The 27,293-nt window shown below is 36.7% G+C and overlaps 2 protein-coding genes across 2 annotated transcripts; both read right to left on the bottom strand.

Moving 5' to 3' along the window:
* Positions 1-119: 119 nt before the first annotated feature.
* On the bottom strand, positions 120-15,294 carry LOC135589103 (L-type lectin-domain containing receptor kinase IX.1-like). The gene is made up of 2 exons (XM_065081404.1): positions 15,161-15,294; positions 120-2,241 (listed from the first exon to the last, which is right to left on the bottom strand). The coding sequence occupies exon 2, from the start codon at positions 2,237-2,239 to the stop codon at positions 236-238; it is 2,004 nt and encodes a 667-aa protein (XP_064937476.1). The 5' UTR covers positions 2,240-2,241; positions 15,161-15,294; the 3' UTR covers positions 120-235.
* Positions 15,295-16,196: 902 nt separating this feature from the next.
* LOC135587846 (L-type lectin-domain containing receptor kinase IX.1-like) lies at positions 16,197-26,278 on the bottom strand. The gene is made up of 2 exons (XM_065079657.1): positions 26,081-26,278; positions 16,197-18,263 (listed from the first exon to the last, which is right to left on the bottom strand). The coding sequence occupies exon 2, from the start codon at positions 18,259-18,261 to the stop codon at positions 16,261-16,263; it is 2,001 nt and encodes a 666-aa protein (XP_064935729.1). The 5' UTR covers positions 18,262-18,263; positions 26,081-26,278; the 3' UTR covers positions 16,197-16,260.
* Positions 26,279-27,293: the final 1,015 nt, after the last annotated feature.

Genomic DNA, 27,293 nt, shown 5'->3' with positions numbered 1-27,293 from the left:
TTCCAGTAACGTGCAATCGATGTTGCTATTCTCACGTCAACTGTGATATTAGCATATTAATAGTGTCATGATTAGCAATGTCACTACACCGAAATTATAGCTGACTACACTACGGAACATGAGTATCGATTTCAACATCTTATTGTCGATAACTTGTATGATGCGCGAAAATCCAGTCCAAATAACTTAATATACACACATTCATGTCAGATGTTGGTCCTGTTCCACATCAATCTCACTTCGAAAGTCCAGTTGGAGACGAGCTTCGCTCGCAGGAATGTGTACAACGGTCGGAAGGTGAATCATTGACACTGTATACCGTAGCAATCGACGCGTCGTCCATGGAAAGCACGCTGTACGTCAGCACCGGCCGGCTTGCAGGAAGCACAGGCAATGGTGTCTCCGAATTCAGTGCGCTGATCGCCTGCTTGATCGATGGCCGCAGGTTGTAGTCCGGATGAGCACACCACAATCCTACTACCATCAAGCTCTCCATCTGCTTCTCGTCGAAGTCGCCTTTTAGCTTCTCGTCCGCCGCTTTCAGGATGGTTTGCCTTCCGTAGAGCTCCCACACCCACTCGGCTAGCCTCACCTTGTTCGGGTGCTCCATTGGCTCGATCGTCCTTCTCCCGCACGCGATCTCCAACGCCACGATTCCGAAGCCGTAGACATCCGACTCTTTGCTGGCCTTGCCGGTGTAGAAGTATTCAGGAGACATGTATCCCCTCGTCCCTGCTAAATCCGTCGTCTGCAGGTTACTGTCATGGTCCACTAGCCTGGCGAGGCCGAAATCTCCCAGCTTGGCATTCAATGCCGAATCCAACATTATGTTGTTGGTCTTGATGTCGCGGTGCACCACGCACTGCTCCCACTCCTCGTGGAGGTAACACAGTGCGGAAGCCAACCCCAACACAATCTTGTGCCTCACCGACCACTCGAGGTGCTTCTTGGTACTGTAGAGGTAGGCGTCGAGGCTTCCATTGGGCATGAACTCATAGACGAGCAAGAACTCGCCGCGGTTGTGGCACCAGCCGATCAGCTGTACAAGGTTCCGATGCCTCAGCCGGCTGATGGCCTTGACCTCGGAGATGTACTCCTTTCTTCCCTGTTTCGATCCCTTGGATATCCTTTTGATGGCTACATCAAGCTTCGGTTGGTTCAAGTAACCTTTGTAGACCAACCCAGATCCTCCTTCCCCTAACTTTCTCTCCTCGGAGAAGTCCCGTGTTGCAGCGGCCAGCTCTCTGTAAGGAAACCTCTTTGGCCCTCTCTCGGTTTCGAACTCATGATCGATAGTCTCATCATAGTCCATGTCCTCTGCATCTGTTTCTGTCCCACTATGGTTCTCCATCTTCTTATACAACCACAGCAAGACCATCGACACAAGCATCAAGACGACCACTCCGACGACAACCAAACTGGCAACAAGTCCAGCCGTCAGTTTCTTCTTCTTTGGCTGTAGATTCGAGCTGAAAGACCACGAGAGAATGCTGTGCGTCTCGGTGAAGTTGCCTGTGGTCGCCGAGAAGCCTACTGCTACCTTCTCCGGCAGGACTTTTCGCAGATCCACAATATAATGTAGGCTGTAGTTACTGCTGGGTAACAGATTTGTTCTCTCGTATGTCAGGAAGAGACTCAAGTTATAGGTGCTGGCGTTGTAACTCACCCGTGCATTTGCCGGCCTGCCCTCGTTGACACTGCCGTTCCACAACACGGTCGCAGAGGAGTTGATCGAATTGACGTCGATGCCGAGATGTTCGCGTCTGGGATCCCATTTGTTGGAGAAGGTATCGAACTCCACAGCCACGGCGTTAATTGTGGAATTTATGATGGTGCTATTGCAGAAGAGGCCGAGGTAGCCACCTTCGGAATAGACAGGCGTACCACCGAAAGAAGAATAATTGGCCGTGAGGAAGAACGCGAGGCCGTCGGCATAGTTATACTCGTGGGAGTGGATGAGGAAGGCGAATTGGGTGGTGAAATCGGTCAGTTCTCCCGTCTTGGCATCCCACAGGAGCAGCGCTTCATTGTACAGTACTCTGCCGACGCCAGCCACGTTGGCTCCATCCTTGGTGAGTTGTATGGTGGTGTTGTCGATTACTGCGTTGCCTTGAAAGGTCATCTTCGAATTTGTGTCTTGATTGAAACTGGAGAAGTTGAAGGACAGAGAGCTCGTGCAGGCGATCACGGTGGAGAAGCAGAACAAAAGGCATAAAGTCCTCGCTCTGTGCGGCATCATGGCTGACAAATTCACAGAGATCATTGCTCATTAGAGAAGAATGCCAATACAGCTTAGCATCATAAACCAGATGTTCTGAAAGCTAAAACATAGGGAATCTGCCAAGTTTTTCGTAAGAATGAGAGAGAAGCTAGTCAACAATTTTGACAGTTAAAACTAATTAATCCATCAAAAAGTATAACTTTTTTTTGTTAGATTATATGATTCTATTTAATTGGATAAGATATAATATAAATTTAATAAAAAATTTATTTATGATAGATTTCTTAAAAGATGATCCGAGAAACTTCCCTAATTTCTTATCATAGATCCTCTATCCTCCTCTATAAATATACAAAATATTCTAGAGACTCAATATGATAATATACACAAGAATTAGAGAAAGAGATTCTAATTCTCTTTACAAATTGGTATTGCTGCATTCTACGTATCTAACTCTGAAGTACGTTCAACAAATCAAATAAAAGTATTCTGAATGGTATCTAAAGGTATGCACATGTACTATGTGATATATAGATATTTGATTTCCTATTCTAACATTAAATTTATTCCATATAATAGTATAATTATGATTTTATGCTTACAATTAGCATCAGAGCCTATTGTTTTGAAGTCGAATACATTAGATCATAAAAATATATCAGATATGTTTTATATTTAGATATATTTATTAGCATCTTTGCTTGCAAAATTATGTTGTCTACGATCTATTGTCAACAAGTTGTTGACAACAACATTGTGGATGACAACTACCTTCTACGGTTGCTAGCCCTGTCGTGGATGATTTATGTTCATAACAGAGATACCTGTCGGCGTTGCCATAAACAACATGTTGTCATTGGAGGTGCGATGATTGGTTGACTACCTACTATGGTCATTGGACTTAAGGTGTGATAGCCTATTGCATGCGATGGAGTCATCGCTATTGTCAATGGCAACCCATCCCACTATGGCTACGAATCTTGCCATAGGTAGTGGTGGCGATCATTGGCCCATATGTGGTGACCATGATATGGGTGGTCGAAGTTATTAATGGTAGGCATCAACATTGTAGGACAATTGTAAGGTTGTTGGTCTAATGAGTGATAGTCATAGGTACCCTATAAGTCAATCATGTAAATGATGGTATATGTGGCATGATACACATTCTTTTTGCTTATTATATTATTTCATATTTTATCACTTTATATTGCTTGTTGCATATGTATATATTGTGATGTCCATGGATCTATGTAATGAGAATCAGATCATGATGAGTTCATGATACTGAGATTGATTTACCTTTAAACACAAACCCTAAATAATCTCGATCATAGATTACTCGAGAGGCATCGAGATAACTGCAGAGACCGATGTACTATATACCCATCCATATGATGGAGGTGACTGGTCTCATAGCTGCTCGTGTGGGACACTAGGGTTATAGTGCAGGTGCTCATTGGAGAATGAGTTCATTGATTGATTCGCTCATAGAATGTTGGATGGTTGATGATGACTTGAGATACCAATAATGCCTTATATGAGTACTCCACTCTATGATACCAGATTTATAGGTTTAGAAGCTTCAGATCTAACATAGCTTATTATTGGGAGTGGCAACCAACCTTATGAGGGCTATTGAGTGTTGATAGAGGATCATCCATTCTCGGTGTCATAAGAGGAATATCTCAAGTATCCTTGCTTAAACAAATTGCTAGCTATGGTCATTCAGATTAAGAGAGAAAGAGTTCTCTAGGAAAATCCAATTAGAGTAAGACTCAAGTAGAAACTATATGGGTAGCACCATGCCTAGAATACGGTCTTTGGGATATTCGATGGATGAAGGACTATAGATACATGGTAACTGAAAACAGACAAGTCTAAAAGATTGGATTCTCCTGTATCATTTAGGGACTGTGGTGTAGTGGCCTAATACGTTCGTACTCGATGAGTCAAGTGAATTATCATGGAGATAATAATTCACTGAGCCAGAAGGAGTTCTGACAGATATGTCTCACGGCCAGCTCAATATTGAGCCTAGAGGGTTACACACATATGGTAGGTATTGCGACAGGTAGATATTCGGATATGAGATATCCGTTGGAACCCCTATCTTATTGGATGTCCAATAAACCACTGAATTATTGGATCCAACGGATGATTTTTTAATAAGAGTCAATGTAGGATTATTAGGTAGATACACATTAATCTAAGAGGTTTAGATAGTTGGATAGAGATCTAGTACCCAATATGGTAGGATCCATTAGGGTTAAATTGACATGAGGCCTCTATAAATAGGAGGGAAACAAAGGGTCATGGGCTAGGCTTTTTGGATACCACATCCTATTCTCCTCTCCCCTTCTCCTCCTCAATCTGTAGTCCCTATTTGGGTTATGTGGACAACATGAAGGGATAGCCCCTTCTAGATTGTGTGGTGCGCGCTAGGAAGATATTTTGGGCAATGATTTGAAGAGCGTCTTCGTATCCCCTACCATGTGGATCACCACTAGAGAGGAGAATAGTTGACCTCCTTCATCCTCTCCCATAGATCTATAAGTTTTTAGGGATATACGATCTTTCGAGGTAACACATCTTTTTTATACGTGTAGTTTTCTGTTTCGCGGGTTTTGGCGCACCAACTTTTGCATGACGATGAAACCTTCTTTTCTACAAAAAATTCTGAGACTTTTTTGTTTTCTATTCTTTCACTACACATATGATGCCACCCTAGATTTCCTAACAGTGAGGAGGGCCATGAGATGTCCTCATTGCAATATGGAGGCTACACAAATGATAGTGCTGTTGTGCATCACAACAAAGGTGTAGCGGGCCTTATTATGGGCAACAACTACATTGGTGCGGTAGCAATTCCCAAATCAATGGTGGTCTTTGGCTATCGTGCTAATGGTTTTCTAGCTATCGTTGGCATGGCAAGTCACAGTAATAAGGATCACGACGATGCATCACGATAGTGGATCTCGGTCGCATGCTTGCTTATGACCAAGGTTAATGGTGTTGCTAAAGTCCACAAGGCCCACGACGATGGGTTTTGGCGTGACGACTATCTAGCAGACAATGATGGTGACGATAAACAATGATGCTACGTTGCCGACACTCAAGGAGGTTGTGGTCATTGGGTGGTGATTATGTTTGGTGGCCTTACATCTTGTCATGGACTTAGCTGGTTTTGTCTAAGTCGTGCGGCACCCTTGCGTGTCCGTTCGCAAAGGTCAGCCTCCCTGAAACCTCCCACAATCCCTTAGGACCTACAAAAGAGAAAACGAGTTAGAGAAAACGCCTCACTCGGGATCCACAAGCAAACATTCCAAGAAATACTTCATAGATAATGTAAATTACAAACAAACTTTACAAGCTCTGAATAGTTACACAACAAAGGGTCAAAGTGGTCCATTACAGACCAAAAATCTCTCACAAGTGTCTACATGATACAACCTTTATTTATAAGCCTAAAGCGACCACCAAACCCAACTAAAATGGGACTATTAAGCCTTCAATCGTCCCTCTACATGCTGTGCAAAGCATGAACATACCAAAAGACACGGACATACATAAGCATTACATCAAACATCCTGTTTAGAAGTTTGTCTGTGACATTCTCCCCCACCTATTCCTTCAACATCCTCGTCAAAGCCTTTATGGAACTACTCACCTTTGCTGAGTCTTCAATCTTCTGCTCCAACTGCAATGCGCCTCTCGGCTCCCAATTGCTCTCTGCTGTTGGAGTTGAGTAGTCGAACTTTTGATCCGCTATGCTATTTCAACTCGTCAATGACTTTGACTCTAGTGTGGGGTTGGCTGAGTTGTGTTGATCCTTGTTGATTCCTGCGAATCCTCCAAATGAAGGAAAAGACCATCCTTACTATGCGCCAGTCTCTCAAATGCCTCATGCTGCTTGAACTGGGTGGATGCTTATTGGAGCTTTAATGAGCATCACCTCGTAAACTTTTAAAGTTTTAGGTCCTTCCTCCACAAAATTTGCTCATCGACTCTTCTTTCACTTAGATGTCCCTTCTAAGTAGATTCACATCACTTCCTCTTTTGATTGGCATTTGGTTGGGAAATGAAGCGGACAATCTACTCTCGGTAGCACTAATCATCGTTGGTGAGGATTTGACAACTATTGTCTTCCATTATCTTCGAAGGGTCCTTGAACCTGTGCATAGCTCCTCTACTGGATAGATAAGAGAATTGGGGTACTTGGTTTTGCCCATCCTCTTAAGAGTTGAGAAGGCAAAGGTTACTTGACTTCACCCGCCTCCTCGAGGTTGTACTCCATGCATCGAGCTGGTTACTGGCCTTCGCCTGCTCTTTGCTCACACTTCTGAAGCACTCAAAGTGTTTGCACTCCTTGTATTAAGTTAACTACTATGATTCACCTTCTCAATGCCATCGAACTTCTGGAATGCAGGAAGTTTTCACCCCAACTTGGAGTAATTCTCTAATAGATTTGGTCGCCTCTAGGATTGTACCGTCTTCTCCATCAACCCTGTCACCTACTCTACTGAGTAGCAAAGGTATAGTATCATGTATTGCCTGCTTCGTTCCTTGGTAATGCACTCTTGCATGACCTGAAGTCCTTCAATTTCGGCTATCTTGATGAGAATCCCGTTGACACTGGTCTTACGAAGTTTCTTGGCCTCTGCCCTTCAGCCTTGTCTCGGTACATGGAGTTTGCCTTTGCATGCTCCACCTCCTCGGCCCCTTTCATGACCAAGCACTCTCCCTCCATAAGAGCAAGGGATCAATGGCGCTGCCAAGCCCATGGCCCTACTATCCGTTGCCTTGCATCTGCATCCCTTTTCTTCACGATTAATAGATATGTCTCTATGGCACTCCTCCAAGTCCACCTTCATTCTAACTGATGTTTGATTTTGGGTAGCTAACTCCCTTTGGACTCGTCGTCGCTTCCTCGCCCCTTTCGACCCCCTGCTTTCAACACATTTGTGTCCTCCAAGTAGATCCCTTTGGTCGATGGAAAGATAGACTGCAACTCCCATGAATGGCCTCTGCCATCACATTGTAGGATTTGCACCGATTCTATTCTCGTTAGCTTCCTTGGTAGCAACGTTCGCTTACTCGATCTTGTCCTCTGATTTGTCGGGCTCCTTTAAGCAAATATGGCTTTGGAGCAGTCCAACTCTCTAGCTGCTTCGATCATACCTCTGCATGATCAAGTTCCTCCCATGGGACTCACTGGTACTTGCATTCAAACTTTTCCCTTGGTGGAACACAGCCCCCATATGCTGATGACCAAGGCTTTCATCCGATGCAAAATTCGATGCATACACGAAAGATCCACCTCTGCGGTACCATGGCCTTCACTCCTTGAATCCATAGCCCTTCTTGTCATTGTATTGTTCACTGAAGTGGAGCTTCCAGTAGCTCCCGATCATACCTCCGTATGATCTAGTCCCTCACGGGGCTGTGTCGTGTAAATCGTATTGCCACGAACTGTTCCACCACAATCCGCTACTCCATGTCGCCTCCTGGTGACATCTTTATTGCATTCTGATCCTTGTGGGATAAACTCGAATTGTGAACCCTCCATGTGTGGCCTCTGCCAATACATCGCAGTGTCTCTTCCACCTTCAATTTTGTTCGCTCCTTTGGCAATCGACCTTCATCCACCCACTCTTGGGTCACACCTAGATGAAGTACCGCTCTAGGATAGTCGGTCACCTAGTAGCTCCCAAAGTCCACTGACTTCACTGCAATTAGTGCACCATTGTTTGGATCCTGGGCCTCTGCCCCTACCAGCACAATCTCCGCTGTGCACCGCTTCCCTCAAGCAACTTGAATGGCAACACTATGGAATATTCTTCAAGAGTACCTGCCTTTGCATCCTCTTGCCCCGTGCCAAGGCCTTCTGAACTCAACTTCGCCTCCGCAAGTTGAGTCACCTTAGTTTCTCCATCAAATGCTTCTCTGAGAAAAGGTGCATGTGCCCAGAAGCTCCCTTCGTCTTTGGCACCATGCAAGATGAGTACGCTCCATCAGAATGAAGGACCCATGGAATAACATGATCTTGCTCTTGCCTCTGCAAGAGTTCATGTCCTTGACCTCTATCCAAGGAAAGCTCTATGCCTCCACTCCATGTTCCATCTTCTATGCCGGCTCACTTCATATAGCTTGGGTACTTCACCGAGTTACACCCAAGTTGTTCTGCTCCTCGTTTTGCATTGAGTTGATGGTGGCCCTCACGCACACCATTCCACGGATCAGCCCTCCCTTGAGTCTGATCTCCATATCGACTCCAAGTGTGCCTTCATTTGTATTGCTTTAGGTCGCTCCCTCACTTGATCTCGCAATGCATCCACTAATACATTCTCTCAAGCGAAATCATGCAACGACTCCTCGTCGCTCGCTTGGTCTATTGAGCTTTGAGGAGTTATTGTTTTTGAGGTACTCCTTAACATGTGTGATTTGTCGCACATGATTCTCCCTCTAGAGAGCCAGGACTTATCCCTCCTGGATATCTATCCCGTTGGAGAAACATATCTCTTCGTTTCGGAGACCACCATCCCCTTGGACTACTCTGATTTGCTGAACAAACTATGCCATTGTTCTACCTCCTGCAAACATGCTTATTAGATTACGACTCCATATCAATATAGTCCCCGCTGCACCACTCAAGGCCTAGCAACATGCTGAACTTACTGCACACTTCAGCCTCCTACGGATGTATCCTTCACATACCGAAGAGAAAGTTTCAATGCTCCATAGCACTGAGTATCGGTCACCTTGGGATGGCCACGAACATTCCATCGTCCGCATACAAGCCCTTTCATGAGTACCGAATTCTTCGAGTTAGCAATTCGCCGCACCTCTCTGAGCTTTGCACAACTCTTTCGGTCGCTGAGTAACTTATTCTACCTTGCATGGTCTCATCCTTTACCATGCATCTCGCTTGCCTTGAGCACCATCAAATGTAGTTGTCAACGTCGAGTCGTAGCTCGAACTAAGCTATCCCAACCTTTGTGCGCTCTGCATTCTTCCCAGCTTGCTTGTTCTCATGGTGCCTCTTGCGTAAAGCATTGGTCATTCCTCTGAATGCCACTCTCAGATACCCGCTCCTCCGAGCGACTCCATTTCCCTACATCCCCATGCCCGTTTTCCCCCAAATGGTCGCGTGTGTGCTGACCGCCCTCAACACAGCCCCGCTAGGTCCCCCATGTTTGCATGCCAAGTGTTTCTATTGAGTGCTTATCCCGCTCTGATATCATATGTCATGAACTTAGCTGGTTTTACCTAAGTCGTGCAGTACCCTTGCGTATCCGTCCACAAATGTCAGCTTCCCCGAAACCTCCCACGGTCCCTTAGAACCTACAAAAGAGAAAACGGGTTAGAGAAAGCGCCTCACTCGGGATCCATAAGCAAACATTCTAAGAAACACTTCATAGACAATGCAAATTATATACATACTTTACAAGCTCTGAATAGTTGCACAACAAAGGGTCAAAGTGGTCCATTACAGGTCGAAAATCTCTCACAAGTGTCCACATGACACAACCTTTATTTACAAGTCTAAAGCGGCCATCAAACCCAACTAAAATGAGACTATTAAGACTTTAGTTGTCCCTCTACATGTTGTGTAAAGCATGAACATACCAAAAGACATGGACATACATAAGCATTACATCAAACATCCTATTTAGAAGTTTGTCCGTAACATTCTCCCTCACCCATTCCTTCGACGTCCTCGTCGAAGCCTTTGTGGACACTACAACTACTCGCCTTTGCTAAGTCTTCAATCTTCTGCTCCAACTGTAATGCGCCTCTCGGCTTCCAACTGCTCTTCGCTACTATTATTGAGTAGTCGAACTTTTGATCCGCTACGCTGTTTCAACTCGTCAATAACTTTGACCCTTTGTTGTGCAACTATTCAGAGCTTATAAAGTCTGTTTGTAATTTGCATTATCTATTAAGTGTTTCCTGGAATGTTTGCTTGTGGATCCCAAGTGAGGCGCTTTCTCTAACCCGTTTTCTCTTTTGTAGGTCCTAAGGGACCGTGGGAGATTTCAAGGAGGCTGATCTTTGCGAACGGACACGCAAGGGTGCTGTACGACTTAGGCAAAACCAGCTAAGTCCATGACAATCTGTCGATGGTGACATGCACCACTAATGAAGACTCACGTAGTTGGGCAACGACATGGGCAAGTTGTGGTTCGATATCAATTTGGAGAAAGGGTGAAGGTTTTAGGGCTTACACCTTACAAAAGATCAATTTTACCTTATGAAATCTATTGATTTTAGTTGATATCCCTTTATGATATTTTTACCCTTTAAAAATAGATAATTCCAATATATATCCTAAAAAATTATATTTGTCCTTTAAAAATCAACTATTTCTAACCTATGCTTTTAATTGTAAAATTTTTATTTTACCTACATGAAATTAATTATGTTTTACTAATATCCTTTGTTTATGATTTTGCCAGTTTGATTTGGCATTATTATTGAACCATAATAACATAAATTATGTCATAAATTTTGATAAATTATTTTACCTAAATTAAATAAAAAAATAAATTATAAATATTTTATTATTATTCATATGATATGATTTATGATTGTCCAAATTAATTGCTTATGTTATTTAGAAATTTTGATTATTGTTTTGGATATTTATGTGGCTATTAAATACTTGAGAATGAACTAAAATTATAAAATAATATTTTTTTTACATAAAGATATTATTTATATTTTATTATGATTGTAATCGTCATGTGAGATTTTTTATATTAATTAATATTTAATAATTATTATAGTTATTATCTTATTATTATTATTACTATTATTATCTTATTGTATAAATTATATTAATAATAGTTTGGTGAATTTTATTTATCTTTTATATCTCTAAGTTTTCTTTGACTAGTAACTGTCATGATGACCTAGGATAATATGTTTATGAATTATGAATTACAATAAATGATATCATTTATAGGCCACTTTAAACTATATTTTATATTATTATATTGGTCTAATAGTTGTCAAAATGACTTAAACTAATGACTCATAAAGTTATATTAAAAAATTAGTCATAAATGATATTAAAAAATATTTACAATGACACAAATAATTAAGAGATTTAGATAATTATGTGATGGGATAGGATAATATTATTTTAGATATCCTTACAATTTAGAGTTGTATAACCAAAGATAATAATATTATTCCACAAGGATAATATTAGTCATCCATAAATAATTTTTTAAGTGAACATCATATATATTAATGTTTCACCCTAAGGTGAAATATGGATGTTATTAATAGTTCATTATATTTTAGAAACTCAAAGCATTAATATTATTTTATATTTCACGGTGATACTTTCTTCCATTCATTCTCATACATTTAGTATCCCTATACTCTTTGGTTCAAATTATTCAAAATAGTTAAAGAATATGCGGTTCACATTGGGTATATTAAATTTTTACCTAACATTGCTTATTGAAAGATCCATAGACTTGATTGATAAAGCACTATAAAATAAGTTAATGAAATAAATTCTTAAGAAAGATCTAATAAACTTAGTCTAATGCTTAACGATTGTAAATAATATTAAGACTTCATCACCGCCTACAACTAACACATTAGAATATTTGAGGGTTATTAAAAATAGGTTTAAATTTATTGATAATTTATTAATGGACACATTAGTAAAAGAACTAACTATGACTTAGCCTGATGACATTCGGGGGGATTCAAGATCATATCCTTAATATGACTGACAAGGCTATGAAACGTAAAGAATTATGCATATATGTGAATGAGTATTTCCTTGTGCAATTTATTCTTAATTCTCTTTCTTCAAAATTTACTATGATATCAGTAAGGATAAATAAGACTTGAATGAGTTGACTAGTATCTGTGTTTAAGAAGAGTTAAGGTTAAGGTATGAAAGATCTCATAATATCTTGATTACTACTCAAGTAGTTAGTAATAAAAAAAAAAAACATCATCTACCAAATAAATTTATCGGATCTAAAAATGTTAAGCAGACTAATAAAAAGAAAACCTCATAATAAAGTAATTTTTTGATAAGAAAAGACATATGAAAAGAATACATTAAATATAAGATTTGGTTTGAAAAGAAAGATATAAATTTGACTTTTATATGTTTTGAATCAAAACATTACAGAGATTCCTTCTAATATTTGGTGGATTCATTTTGATGCTTCAACTTATGTTACTAATAATATATAATAATTTATTATAACCTAAAATTAAAATAAATATAAAAAAATTCATTATTATGGGGAATCATCTCAGAGTAGAAGTAACTATAATGTAAGCTTATCACCTATGTCTAAAAATGGGTCATCTAATAGATATTGCAAACACATGCTATGTTTTTTGCATTTTTAAAATTTTAGTTTTTCGATCTAGAATTGATGAGTTAATATATTATGTTTCTTTTATTAATAGTAAATATAGTATATTTTATGATTTAATAAAAGTTGTTATGTATATAGTTTACATAGAATTAATTTGAATCTTAAGTTTACTAAAATATAATTAAATATTAAATTAAAACATAGTTTCAATAATGAAAAATCTTCTATCTGATAGCATAGACATTTTGGGTATATCTTCAAAGAAAGTATTGAAAGATTAGTGAAAAATAATATCTTGAAAGATTTAGAATTTACTAATTTTGATTTTAATGTTTGTATAGATTGTATTAAAGGAAAACAAATTAAATATATATAAAAATCATAGTAGTAAAAAATACCTTGAGATTATTTATACTAATATTTACAAACCACTTTATATTTTCTATTTCAGTGAAGAAAGATATATTATCATATTTATATATGACTTATTAAGATATGGTTATGCATATCTAATACATAAAAGGTCTCATGCTGTTGGCACTCTTAAATTATACATAAACGAAGTTAAGAGATAATTAGATAAAAAACTTAAAATTGTCAGATCTAATAGGGGTAGTAAATTTTATGATAGATATGATAAGTTAGGTTGGAATCCTATTCATTTTGTTAGATTCCTAAAAAAACTAAGGTATTTGTGCTTAGTATATCTTATTAAGTATGCCATAGTAGAATAGCATTGTTGAAAAATAAAAGCATACTCTTATAAACATAATTAAGAGTATAATGAGTTATTTCTATATATATGAGTTGACTTGGGGTGAAGCACTTAGGACAACTATATTTATCTTGAATAAGGTTTTTAGTAAGTCAGTTTGAGTTATAAATTTGTAAGAAACTCAGTTTGAGATATCTATATATTTGGGGTTATCATGTAGTGATAGGAGTCTTTAATCTACATTAAAAAAATAAGATCCAAGAACTATTTCTAGGTATCTTATTGATTATCCAAAAAATTCCAAGAGATCTAGATTTTACACCTAATTATAGTATGAGAATAGTGGAATATAATAATGCAAGATTCTTAGAAAAAATCAAAATAGTAAGAGTTAAAAAATATCAAAAGGTTAATTTTGATATATAGGAGATATATGTTTATACTCCTTTATCATTTCTTATTCGAGAGGTTGTTGTTCCTCAAATCACTAAACAAATTAATAAGAGTGGTTAATAAAACAACACTAATGAACTCTCATATCATATTGATGTTGCTGCTTATAACCTTGTAAAATAATCACAACCGAAAGTTTCGAGAAGATCTCAAAGGAAAAAGAGATGTGTTATTTTCGATGATTATGTACTATATCTACAAGAACTAGATTATAACATAGGAATCAAAATTGATCCCTTCTCATTTTTATGTCATAAAAAGCAATAATTATGAAAAGTAATATGATGGAACGAAAGAAGAGTTGAAATTGATAAACCAAAATAATATTTGGGAACTCATTGAATTTTCTAACAACTACAAAAGAGTCAATTATAAATGACCTATTTAAGATAAAATGTAACTCAAATAATAATATTGAATGATATAAAATCAAACTTATGGCCAAAGATTTTTTTTCAAAAAGAAGACATCGGTTGTACTTAGCCTATTTCTTTAATTTTTAAAAGAGACTCGACGAGAATTGTTATGACATAAATAGCCTATTATAATATTAAGTTACATCAAATGAATATAAAAATAAAAATTTTCAATATGGATTTAGATGAGTAATCTACATGAAATAAGTATTTAAGTAGATATCATTATTGAATTTTTTTTATTAGTTAATTAAATTTATTTATACTATCTTATTTATATTTATGTATATATAATTATAACTAAATATGATAATAGGATTATCTTGATGAGATAAATTACATAGATCATTATGGATTATATTAGAAAAACTAATAGTGTTAGTGGTACATAAAAAAGAAGTATGATATCGATAACATACAACCACTATGATTCGTATTGATAGTCGAACTTAATTAAGTGTTTAAATTATTAACTTATTTTAAAATTAATGTCCATGTATAATTTTTTAATTTTTAAAATTTGATTAGATAAAACTATTTTTAAATAAATTTTTATTTTATTTTTTTTATTTTGAATTCTAGGTATATATTACTAATTAATGATAAGATATATTATAGATTTGATTGGATCTTGATTATGATTATTGAATAATAGAATAGAAGTTCTTAGAATATGACCTGAGAGGAATATCCTAATTATTTATCCTAAACCCTCTAATTGATAAGTGTGATCTATGCTTACATGTCTAACTTCTACGTCCACGAGTCTGTGCAGGAGCATGCATCTAAAGCTGAGCATTTAGATCACGTACTGCTGCTTCATCGCCTCATCTAACTATCGGCATAAGCTTTTCTCACGTATCCACAGAGATCGTAATTATAACATGTTATATAATCTTCAACCAACAACAACTACTACACATTAAGAAATGTGTTGAGCTTAACTGGGAACATCAAGAAGTGGGAAGAACGATATCATGGGTTTCTGAGAAGGTACCTTTTGTGGTTCTTCCAAAAGGGTTCTGCTTGAGCAACGGAGGACCTGCACTGTAGCCAGATGTATCCACTGCCTTTAGGATGCCGCTTGCTTTATATTAATCCACCCGTCGTCCATGAAATGTTTCAAAAACCATATCCGACTGCATCTGAAGGATATGGCTGTGCACAGTGAAAGGCCAAAGAATAGTCGTCTTTCTTTATCGTCCATAGCATTTTCATTTTTTGCAACTGCGTGACTCTTACGGAGTCCAATCGTTGTTTATTTGGTTTAGTGAGTTCTCTGGGCCACACGAATTAATGTCTTTCCTGTTGATTCTTTTTCAAGCCAGAAAACGGACACCTGACTTGGAACATGCGTTGACCGACAAATATGACGCGTGCATTCTGACAGGAGGAAAGCTCAGAGCAATTGCCAAAGTCATTCGTGACTGTGAACAGGTCGTTCAACCAGTGGACGGAATCTCTATCCCGAGCCGGCAATCGATCAATGTCTAACATTTTTCTTTGATCTATGCTTAGCTCTAAAGGTGAGGAGGATATCGCTAACAAACCTAAGATGGGAGATCTTGGTTCCCCTTGAAGGGGGTAATATGCTTATTTTGAATAGCTTCGGAGATAACTGAGGAGAGAAGTTGGAGATAACAAGAATGAATAGATAGGGAGAGAGCGCATTTCTCTGTTCGGCGGCAATTGTCAGTTACCACCACCTTGTGGCATGATATCAATGCTTCGTGGAAAACATCGAAGAGATTTCTCATCTCATACATTATTGTTTAGCGATTCGAACTTTTGTACCAAAGCATTTGATACGTTGGAACCTAAATCGTGTTTGGATATGTTTCGACGTGGAAGTTTTGATGTCGTTCCAGTAACGTGCAATCGATGTTGCTATTCTCACGTCAACTGTAATATTAGCATGCTAGTAGTGTCATGATTAGCAATGTCACTACACCGAAATTATAGCTGACTACACTACGGAACATGAGTATCGATTTCAACATCTTATTGTCGATAACTTGTATGATGGGCGAAAATCCAGTCCAAATAACTTAATATACACACATTCATGTCAGATGTTGGTCCTGTTCCACATCAATCTCACTTCGAAAGTCCAGTTGGAGACGAGCTTCGCTCGCAGGAATGTGTACAACGGTCGGAAGGTGAATCATTGACACTGTATACCGTAGTAATCGACGCGTCGTCCATGGAAAGCACGCTGTACGTCAGCACCGGCCGGCTTGCAGGAAGCACAGGCAATGGTGTCTCCGAATTCAGTGCGCTGATCGCCTGCTTGATCGATGGCCGCAGATTGTAGTCCGGATGAGCACACCACAATCCGACTACCATCAAGCTCTCCATCTGCTTCTCGTCGAAGTGGCCTTTTAGCTTCTCGTCCGCCGCTTTCAGGATGGTTTGCCTTCCGTAGAGCTCCCACACCCACTCGGCTAGCCTCACCTTGTTCGGGTGCTCCATTGGCTCGATCGTCCTTCTCCCGCACGCGATCTCCAACGCCACGATTCCGAAGCCGTAGACATCCGACTCTTTGCTGGCCTTGCCGGTGTAGAAGTATTCAGGAGACATGTACCCCCTGGTCCCTGCTAAATCCGTCGTCTGCAGGTTACTGTCATGGTCCACTAGCCTGGCGAGGCCGAAATCTCCCAGCTTGGCATTCAATGCCGAATCCAACATGATGTTGTTGGTCTTGATGTCGCGGTGCACCACGCACTGCTCCCACTCCTCGTGGAGGTAACACAGTGCGGAAGCCAACCCCAACACAATCTTGTACCTCACCGACCACTCGAGGTGCTTCTTGGTACTGTAGAGGTAGGCGTCGAGGCTTCCATTGGGCATGAACTCATAGACGAGCAAGAACTCGCCGCGGTTGTGGCACCAGCCGATCAGCTGCACAAGGTTCCGATGCCTCAGCCGGCTGATGGCCTTGACCTCGGAGATGTACTCCTTTCTTCCCTGTTTCGATCCCTTGGAGATCCTTTTGATGGCTACATCAAGCTTCGGTTGGTTCAAGTAACCTTTGTAGACCAACCCAGATCCTCCTTCCCCTAACTTTCTCTCTTCGGAGAAGTCCTGTGTTGCAGCGGCCAGCTCTCTGTAAGGAAACCTCTTTGGCCCTTTCTCGGTTTCGAACTCATGATCGATAGTCTCATCATAGTCCATGTCCTCTGCATCTGTTTCTGTCCCACTATGGTTCTCCATCTTCTTATACAACCACAGCAAGACCATCGACACAAGCATCAAGACGACCACTCCGACGACAACCAAACCGGCAAGAAGTCCAGCCGTCAGTTTCTTCTTCTTTGGCTGTAGACTCGAGCTAAAAGACCACGAGAGAATGCTGTGCGTCTCGGTGAAGTTGCCTATGGCCGCCGAGAAGCCTACTGCTACCTTCTCCGGTAGGACTTTTCGCAGATCCACAATATAGTGTAGGCTGTAGTTACTGCTGGGTAACAGATTTGTTCTCTCGTAGGTCAGGAAGAGACTCAAGTTATAGGTGCTAGCGTTGTAACTCACCCGTGCATTTGCCGGCCTGCCCACTTTGACACTCGCGTTCCAAAACACGGTCGCAGAGGATTTGATCGAATTGACGTCGATGCCGAGATGTTCGCGTTTGGGATCCCATTCATTGGAGAAGGTATCGAACTCCACGGCCACGGCGTTAATTGTGGAATTTATGATGGTGCTATTGCTGAAGAGGCCGAGGTAGCCACCTTCGGAATAGACAGGCGTACCGGAAGAAGAAGAATTGGCCGTGAGGAAGAACGCGAGGCCGTCGGCATAGTTCTCCTCGTGGGATTGGATGAGGAAGGCGAATTGGGTGGTGAAGTCAGTCAGTTCTCCCGTCTTGGAATCCCACAGGAGCAGCGCTTCATTGTACAGTACTCTGCCGACGCTAGCCATGTTGGCTCCATCCTTGGTAAGTAGTATGGTGGTGTCGTTGATGACTACGTTGCCTTGAACGGTCATCTTCGACATTGTGTCTTGATTGAAACTGGAGAAGTTGAAGGACAGAGAGCTCGTACAGGCGATCATGGTCGAGAAGCAGAACAAAAGGCATAAAGCCCTCGCTCTGTGCGGCATCATGGCTGACAAATTCACAGAGATCATTGCTCATTAGAGAAGAAGATGCCAACACAGCTTATCATCATAAACCAGATGTTCTAAAAGCTAAAATATAGGGAATCTGCAAGTTTTTCATCAGAATGGGAGAGAAGCAAGTCAACAATTTTGACAGTTAATCCACCAAAAAGTATAATTTTTTTTTTGTTAGATTATATGATTCTATTTAATTAGATAAGATATAATATAAATTTAATAAAAAAATTATTTATGATAGATTTCTTAAAAGATGACATGAAAACTTTCCTAATTACTTATCATAGATTCTAATTGTAAAGACTCAATATGATAATATATATAAGAATTAGAGAAAGAGATTCTAATTCTCTTTGCAAATCGGTATTGTTGCATTCTACATATGGTAGTACGTTCTATAAATCAAATAAAGATATTCTGAATGATATCGAAAGGCATGTACACATAATGTTTCATATATAAATATTTGATTTCATATTCTGACATTAAATTTATTTCATATAATGGTATAATTATGATTTTATGCTTACAATTAGCCTCAAAGCCTATTATTTTGAAGTCGAATACATTATATCATAAAAATATATCATATATGTTTTGTATTTAGATATATTTATAAGCATCTTTGCTTGCAAAATTATGTTGTCCAATTTTGATCTACAATATGTTGTCAACAACTTGTTGTCGATGACAACAATGTGGATGACAACTACCTTTTACGGTTGCTAGCCCTGTCGTGGATGATTTATGTTCATAACAAATATACCTGTCGGCATTGCCATAAACGACATGTTGTCGTTGGAGGTGCGATGATTGGTCGATGACCTACTATGGTCATTGGACTTAAGGTGTGATGGCCTATTGCATGTGGTGGAGTCATTGTTAATGGCAACCCATCCCTACGTGGCTACCAATCTTGCCATAGGTAGTGGTGGCGGTCATTGGCCCATATGTGGTGACTATGATATAGGTGGTTGAAGTTATTAACGGTAGATATCAACATTGTAGGACAATTGGGTTTAGTGAGTGTTAGTTATAAGTGCCATACAAGTCAATCATGTGAGTGATGATACGTATGATCTGATACGTATGATATGATACACATTCTTTTTACTTATTATATTATTTGATATTTTATTATTTTATATTACTTATTATATATGTATTTATTGTGATGTCCATGAATCTATGTAATAAGAATCGGATCATGATGAGATCACGATAATGAGACTGATTTACTTTTAAATATAAACCCTAAATAATTTCGATCATAGATTACTCGATAGGGACATCGAGATAACTGCAAAGACTAGTGTACTATATATCCGTCCATAGGATGGAGGTAATTAGTCTCATAGCTGCTCGTGTGGGATACTAGGGATACAGTGTAGGTGTCCATTGGAGAATAAGTTCATTGATTGAATCACTTATAGAATGTTGGATGGTTGATGATGCCTTATTGTTATACAGCAATTCCATCATCTGTATCTAGTCCTTAGCCTTGAGATACCAATGATGTCCTATTTGAGTAATCCACTCTTTGATACCAGATTTATAAGTCTAGAAGCTCCAGATCTAACATAGCTTATTATTGAGAGTGGTAGCCAATCTTATAAGGGCTATTGAGTGTCGATAGAGAATCATCCACTCTCGGTGTCATGAGAAAAATATCTTATGTGTTCTTGCTTAGACAAATTGCTAGCTATAATCATTCAGATTGAGAGAGACAGAGTTCTTCGGGAGAATCCGATTAGAGTGAGACTCGAGTAGAAACTATATGGGCCTTACAGCACCATACTTGGAATATAGTCTTTGGGATATTAAATAGATGAGGGATTATAGATACATGGTAACTGAGAACAAACAAGTCTAAAAGATTGGATTCTCTTATATCGTTTGGGGATTGTGGTGTAGTGGCCTAGTACATTCATAGTTGATAAGCCTAAGTGAATTATCAAGGAGATAATAATTCACTGAACCAAAAAGAGTTATAATAGGTATGTCTTACGACCAGCTCGATATTAGGCCTAGAGGGTCACACACATATGGTAGGTGTTGTGACCGAGTAGATATTCGAATATGAGATATCCGCTAGAGCCCCTATCTTATTGGATATCCAATGAGCCCCTAAATTATTGGATCGGATGAGATTCAATAAGAGTCAATATAGAATTTTTAGGTAGATACCCATTAATCTAAGAGGCTTAGATAGTTGGATAGAAATCCAGTACCCAATATGGCAGGATCCATTATAGTTAAATTGACATGGGACCTCTATAAATAGGAGGGAACCAAAGGGTCATAAGCTAGGCTTTTTGGCTGCTACATCTTATTCTTCTCTCCCCTTCTCCACCTCAACCTGTAGTCCCTATTTGGAGCATGTGGATAACATGAAGGGACAGCCTCTTCTAGATTGTGTGATACGCGTTAGGAAGACATTTTGGGCAACGATTTGAAGTACATCTTCGTAGCCCATGCCATGTAGATCACCTCTAGAGAAGAGAATAGTTGACCTCCTTCATCCTCTCCTATATATCTATAAGTTTTTAGGGATATACGATCTTCCTAGGTAATACATCTTTTTTATACGTGTAGTTTTCTATTTCACGGGTTTTTATGTACCAACTTTTGTACAACGATGAAACCTTCTTTTCTACGAAAAATTCTGACTTTTTTGTTTTCTATTCTTCTGCTATGCATGTGATGCCACCCTAGATTTTCCAATAGTGAGGAAGGCCACGAGGTGTCCTTATCACAATATGGAGGCTACACAAATGATAGTGTTGTTGTGCATCACAACAAAGGTATAGCGGGCCTTGTTGTGGGCAACAACTACACCGGTGTAGTTGCATTTTCCATATCAATGGTGGTCTTTGGCTATTGTGCTAATGACAAGTCATAGTAAGAAGGATCATGACGATGCGTCACGATAGTGGATCTTGGTCGCATACTTACTTATGACCAAGGTTAATGGTGTTGCTAAAGTCCACAAGGCCTATGACGATGGGTTTTGGCATGACAACTATCTAGCGGACAATGATGGTGATGACAAACAATGATGCTATGTTGTCAACACTCGAGGAGGTTATGGTCATTGGGTGGTGATTATGTTCAGTGGCCTTACATCTGTCGATGGTGACATGCACCACTGATGAAGACTCACGTAGTTGGGCAACAACATGGGCAAGTTATGGTCCGATATCAATTTAGAGAAAGGATGAAGGTTTTAGGGCTTCCACCTTACAAAAGATCAATTTTACCCTTATGAAATATATTAATTTTAGTTGATATCCCTTTATGACATTTTTACCCTTTAAAAATAGATAATTCCAATATATATCCTAAAAAATTATATTTGCCCTTTAAAAATCAACTATTTCTAACCTATGCTTTTAATTGTAAAATTTTTATTTTACCCACATGAAATTAATTATGTTTTACTAATATCTTTTGTTTATGATTTTGCCCTTTTGATTTGGCATTATTGTTGAACCATAAAAACATAAATTATGTCATAAAATTTGATAAATTATTTTACCAAAATTAAATAGAAAATTAAATTATAAATATTTTATTATTATTCATATGATATGATTTATGATTGTCTAAATTAATTGCTTATGTTATTTAGAAATTTTGATTATTGTTTTGGATATTTATGTGGTTATTAAATACCTGAGCATGAACTAAAATTATAAAATAATATTTTTTACATAAATATATGATTTATATTTTATAATGATTATAATCATCATATGAGATTTTTTTCTATTAATTAATATTTGATAATTATTAAAATTATTATCTTTTTATTATTATTACTATTATTATCTTATTATATAAATTATATTAATAAAAAAAAATTAGTGAATATTATTTATATTTTATATCTCTAAGTTTTCTTTCACTAGTGACTATCATGATGACCTAGGATAATGAGTTTATGGATTATGAATTACAATAAATGCTGTCATTTATAGGTCACTTTAAACTATATTTTATATTATTATATTGATCTAATAGTTGTCAAAATAACTTAAACTAATGACTCATAAAGTTATATTAAAAAATTAGTCATAAATGACATTAAAAAATTTATAATGATGCACATAATTAAGATATTTAGATAATTATATGATGGGATAGGATAATATTATTTTAGATATCCTTATAATTTAGAGTTGTATAACCAAAGATAACAATATTATTCCACAATGATAATATTAGTCATCCATAAATAATTTTTTAAGTGAACATCAGATATATTAATATTTCATCATAAGGTGAAATATGGATGATATTAATAGTTAATTATATTTTGGAAACTCAAAGCATTAATATTATTTTATATTTCATAGTAATATTTTCTTCCATGCATTCTTATACTTTTAATATCTCTATACTTTTTTGTTCAAATTATTTAAAGTAGTTAAAAAATATGTGGTTCACATTGGGTATATTAAATTTTTACCTAACATTGCTTATTGAAAGATCCATAGACTTGATTGATAAAGCATTATAAAATAAGTTATTAAAATAAACTCTTAAGAAAGATCTAATAAACTTAGTCTAATGCTTATAAGAATGACAATTATAAATAATATTAAGACTTCATCATCGCGCACATTAGAATATTTGAGAGTTATTAAAAATAGGTTTAAATTTATTGATAATTTATTAATGGACACATTAGTAAAAGAACTAACTATGACTTAGTATGATGGCATTTGAGGGATTCAAGATCATATCCTTAATATGGCTAACAAGGCTACGAAACTTAAAAGCATTATGCATATATGTGAATGAGTATTTCCTCATGTAATTTATTCTTAATTCTCTCTCTTCTCAGTTTGACCTATTCAAAATTCACTATGATATAAGTAAGGATAAATAGGACTTGAACAAGTTGACTAGTATGTGTGTTTAAGAAGAATTAAGGTTAAGGTATGAAAGATCTCACAATGTTTTGACTACTACTCAAGTAGTTAGTAATAAAAAAAAAATGGAAACATCATCTACCAAATAAATTTATCAGGTCTAAAAATATTAAGTAGACTAATAAAAAGAAAACCTTATAATAAAGTAATTTTTTTGATAAGAAAAGACATATGAAAAAGGAACACATTAAATGTAAGAATTGGTTTGAAAAGAAAAATATAAATTTAACTTTTGTATGTTTTGAATCAAACATTATAGAGATTCCTTCTAATATTTGGTGGATTTATTTTGATGCTTTAACTTATGTTACTAATAATATGTAATGATTTATTATAATCTAAAATTTAAATAAATATAAAAGATTCATCATTATGGGGAATCATCTCAGAGTGTAACTATAATATAAGCTTATCAATTATGTCTAAAGATGGGTCATCTAATAGATATTGCAAACACATGCTATGTTTTTACTTTTTTAAAATTTTAGTTTTTCGATCTAGAATTGATGAGTTAATATATTATCTTTCTTTTATTAATAGTAAATATAGTATATTTTATGATTCAATAAAAATAGCTATGTATATAGTTTGCATAAATTAATTTGAATATTAAGTTTACTAAAATATAATTAAATATTAAATCAAAACGTAATTTCAATAATGAAATATCTTCTATCTTATAGCATAACATTTTGGGTATACCTTCAAAAAAATATTGAAAGATTTAGAATTTACTAATTTTGATTTTAATGTTTATAAAGATTGCATTAAAGGAAAATAAATTAAGTATATATAAAAAACACAATAGTAAAAAACACCTTGAGATTATTTATAATAAAGAGAGATATATTATCACATTTATATATGACTTATCAAGATATGGTTATGCATATCTAATACATAAAAGGTCTCATATTGTTGATACTTTTGAAGTATACATAAATGAAGTCAAGAGATAATTAGATAGAAAAATTAAAATTATCATATCTAATAGGGATAGTGAATTTTATGATAGAAATGATAAGTTAGGTTGGAATCCTATTCCTTTTGTTAGATTCCTAAAAAAATAAGGTATTTGTGCTTAGTATTTCTTATTAAGTGTGCCACAATAGAATAGTATTGTTAAAAAATAAAAGCATACTCTTATAAACATAATTAAGAGTATAATGAGTTATTTCTATATATATGAGTTCACGTGGAGTGAAGTACTTAGGGCAGCTATATATATATTGAATAAGGTTTTTAGTAAAGTCAGTTTGAGTTATAAATTTATAAGAAACTCAGTTTAAGATATCTATATATTTGAGTGATAAGAGTCTTTAATCTACGCAAAAAAAAAAAGATCCAAGAACTATTTCTAGTATCTTATTGATTATCCAAATAATTCCAAGAGATATGGATTTTACACCTAATTATAGTATGAGGATAGTATAATATAATAATGTAAGATTCTAAGAAAATATCAAAATAGTGAGAGTTAAAAAATCTCAAAAGGTTAATTTGATATAGAGGAGATATATGTTGATGCTCATCATTTCTTATTCGAAAGGTTGTTGTTCCTTAAATCACTTAACAAATTAATGAGAGTGAATAATAAAACAATGCTAATAAACTCCCATTTGATATTGATGTTGCAGCTTATACTCTTATAAAATAATCATAACCGATAGTTTTGAGAAGATCTCAAAGGAAAAGAAGATATGTTATTTTCGATGATTATATAGTATATCTACAAGGACTAGATTATAACATAGGAATCAAAATAGATCCCTTATCATTTTTATGTCATAAAAAGTAATGATTATAAAAAGTAATACGATGCCAAGAAGAGTTGAAATTGATAAACCAAAATAATATTTGGTAACTCATTGAATTTTCTAACAATTACAAAAGAATCAATTACAAATAGGTTTTTAAGATAAAATGTAACTCAAATAATAATATCGAATGATATAAAATCAAACTTGTGGTTAAAGATTTTTTTTTAAAGAAGAGATCGATTATACTGAACCTATTTCTCTAGTTTTTAAATGAGACTCGATGAGAATTGTTATGACATCAATAGCCTACTATAATCTTGAGTTAGATATAAAAATAAAATTTTTCAATATGGATTTAGATGAGTAATCTACATTAAATAAGTATTTAAGTAGATATCATTCTTGAATTTTTTTATTAGTTAATTAAATTTATTTATTTATACTATCCTATTTATATTTATGTATATATATATATATATATATATATATATATATATATATATATATATATATTGTAACTAAATATGATAATAGAATTGTCTTGATAAGACAAATTACATAGATCATTATGGATTATATTAGAAAAACTAATAGTGTTAATGAAGTATTGAACTTATTAACTTATTTTAAAATTAATGTTCATGTATAATTTTTTAATTTTTAAAATTTGATTAGATAATTTTTTTTAATTTTTAAAATTTGATAAGATAAATTACATAGATCATTATGTGACTTATAATTGGATAAGATATATTATAGATTTGATTGGATCTTGATTATGGTTATCGAATAATAGAAAAAAAAATTATTTATTTATGATAGGTTGTCTTAGGAATATCTTAATTACTTATCCTAAACCTTCTAATTGATTACAGGTCTAACTTCTGCGTCGACAAGTCTGTGCAGGAGTATTTAGATCACGTACTGCTGCTTCATCGCCTCATCTAACTATCGGCATAAGCTTTTCTCACGTATCCACAGAGATCATAATTCTAACATGTTATATAATCTTCAACCAACAACAATTACTACACATTAAGAAATGTGTTGAGCTTAACTGGGAACATCAAGAAGTGGAAAGAAAGATATCATGGGTTTCTGAGAAGGTACCTTTCGTGGTTCTTCCAAAAAGGTTCTGCTCGAGCAACGGAGGACCTGCACTATAGCCAGATGATGTATCCACTGCCTTTAGGATGCCGCTTGCTTTATATTAATCCACCCGTTGCCCATGAAATGTTTCAAAAACCATATCCGACTGCATCTGAAGGATATGGCTGTGCACAATGAAAGGCCAAAGAATAGTCGTCTTTCTTTATCGTCCATAGTATTATCGGTTTTTTGCAACTGCGTGACTCTTACGGAGTCCGATCGTTGTTTATTTGTTTTAGTGAGTTCTCTTGGCCACACGAATCAATGTCTTTCCTGTTGATTTTTTTTCAAGCCAGAAAACGTACACTTGACTTCGAACATGCGTTGACCGACAAATATGACGCGTGCATTCTGACAGGAGGAAAGATCAGAGCAATTGCCAAAGTCATTCGTGGCTGTGAACAGGTCGTTCAACCAGTGGACGGAATCTCCATCCCGAGCCGGCCATCGATCGATATCAAAGATTTTTCTTTCATTTGTATCTGCTCAAATCGTCGAACATGATGCATAGGCATGTAAATTCCATTGGAATCGGTAGGGTCAAGTCATCAAACTTAACTATCATCCAAACCTATCGACGCAAGCCCGCGTTACGAGATGACTTCCTCTCGAAGACCTGCAGTGAAAGAAAGAAGATAAGGCTGCTGACAGTGTCTTCATCGGCATGGCATGTCTTGACTCGAAAAGTATGGCCATAAAACTTGTGTTGTTTTCTGTGTGATGAGTTGGTTACCTTCTCTCGGTGACTTTAATAATCCCAGCTGCACTTGGAAGTAGTAGAACGAGGAAAGCTGTTTCGATCCTCGACCCCCATTCATTACCTTCTTTCTCTCCATGACGCATTGCTGAAGAGGCTGGGGCAGGTGGTCGGAATAAAAAAGGTGGTGAAATCGATGAGCTCTTGCGAAGGTCGTTTGTGGACGATGGATCGAGGTGAACCTACCTACTGCTCTACAGGTCACCATGAGATCAAAAATATGTAGCCACCATGAAGATCAAGAAAGCTCTGATGACGCCGTTGCAGGGGATCGAACCCGGGTCACCCGCGTGACAGGCGGGAATACTCACCACTATACTACAACGACTTGAGTGATGTTTATGGGAAGTTGATTTTATTTAATATAATTATAAGTTCGTTTAATCATACTTTTAATTTTGATGCACATAATAATAT

The sequence above is a fragment of the Musa acuminata genome, chromosome BXJ1-8, assembly GCF_036884655.1.
Source record: "Musa acuminata AAA Group cultivar baxijiao chromosome BXJ1-8, Cavendish_Baxijiao_AAA, whole genome shotgun sequence".
In the NCBI taxonomy this organism is placed as follows: domain Eukaryota; kingdom Viridiplantae; phylum Streptophyta; class Magnoliopsida; order Zingiberales; family Musaceae; genus Musa; species Musa acuminata.
Note: the sequence above shows the minus strand (reverse complement) of the source record. Positions and strands in the feature narration are given on the sequence as shown.

Coding starts and splice junctions, on each gene's coding strand:
- LOC135589103 (XM_065081404.1), bottom strand. CDS start 2,239: ATGATGCCGCACAGAGCGAGGACTTTATGCCTTTTGTTCTGCTTCTCC.
- LOC135587846 (XM_065079657.1), bottom strand. CDS start 18,261: ATGATGCCGCACAGAGCGAGGGCTTTATGCCTTTTGTTCTGCTTCTCG.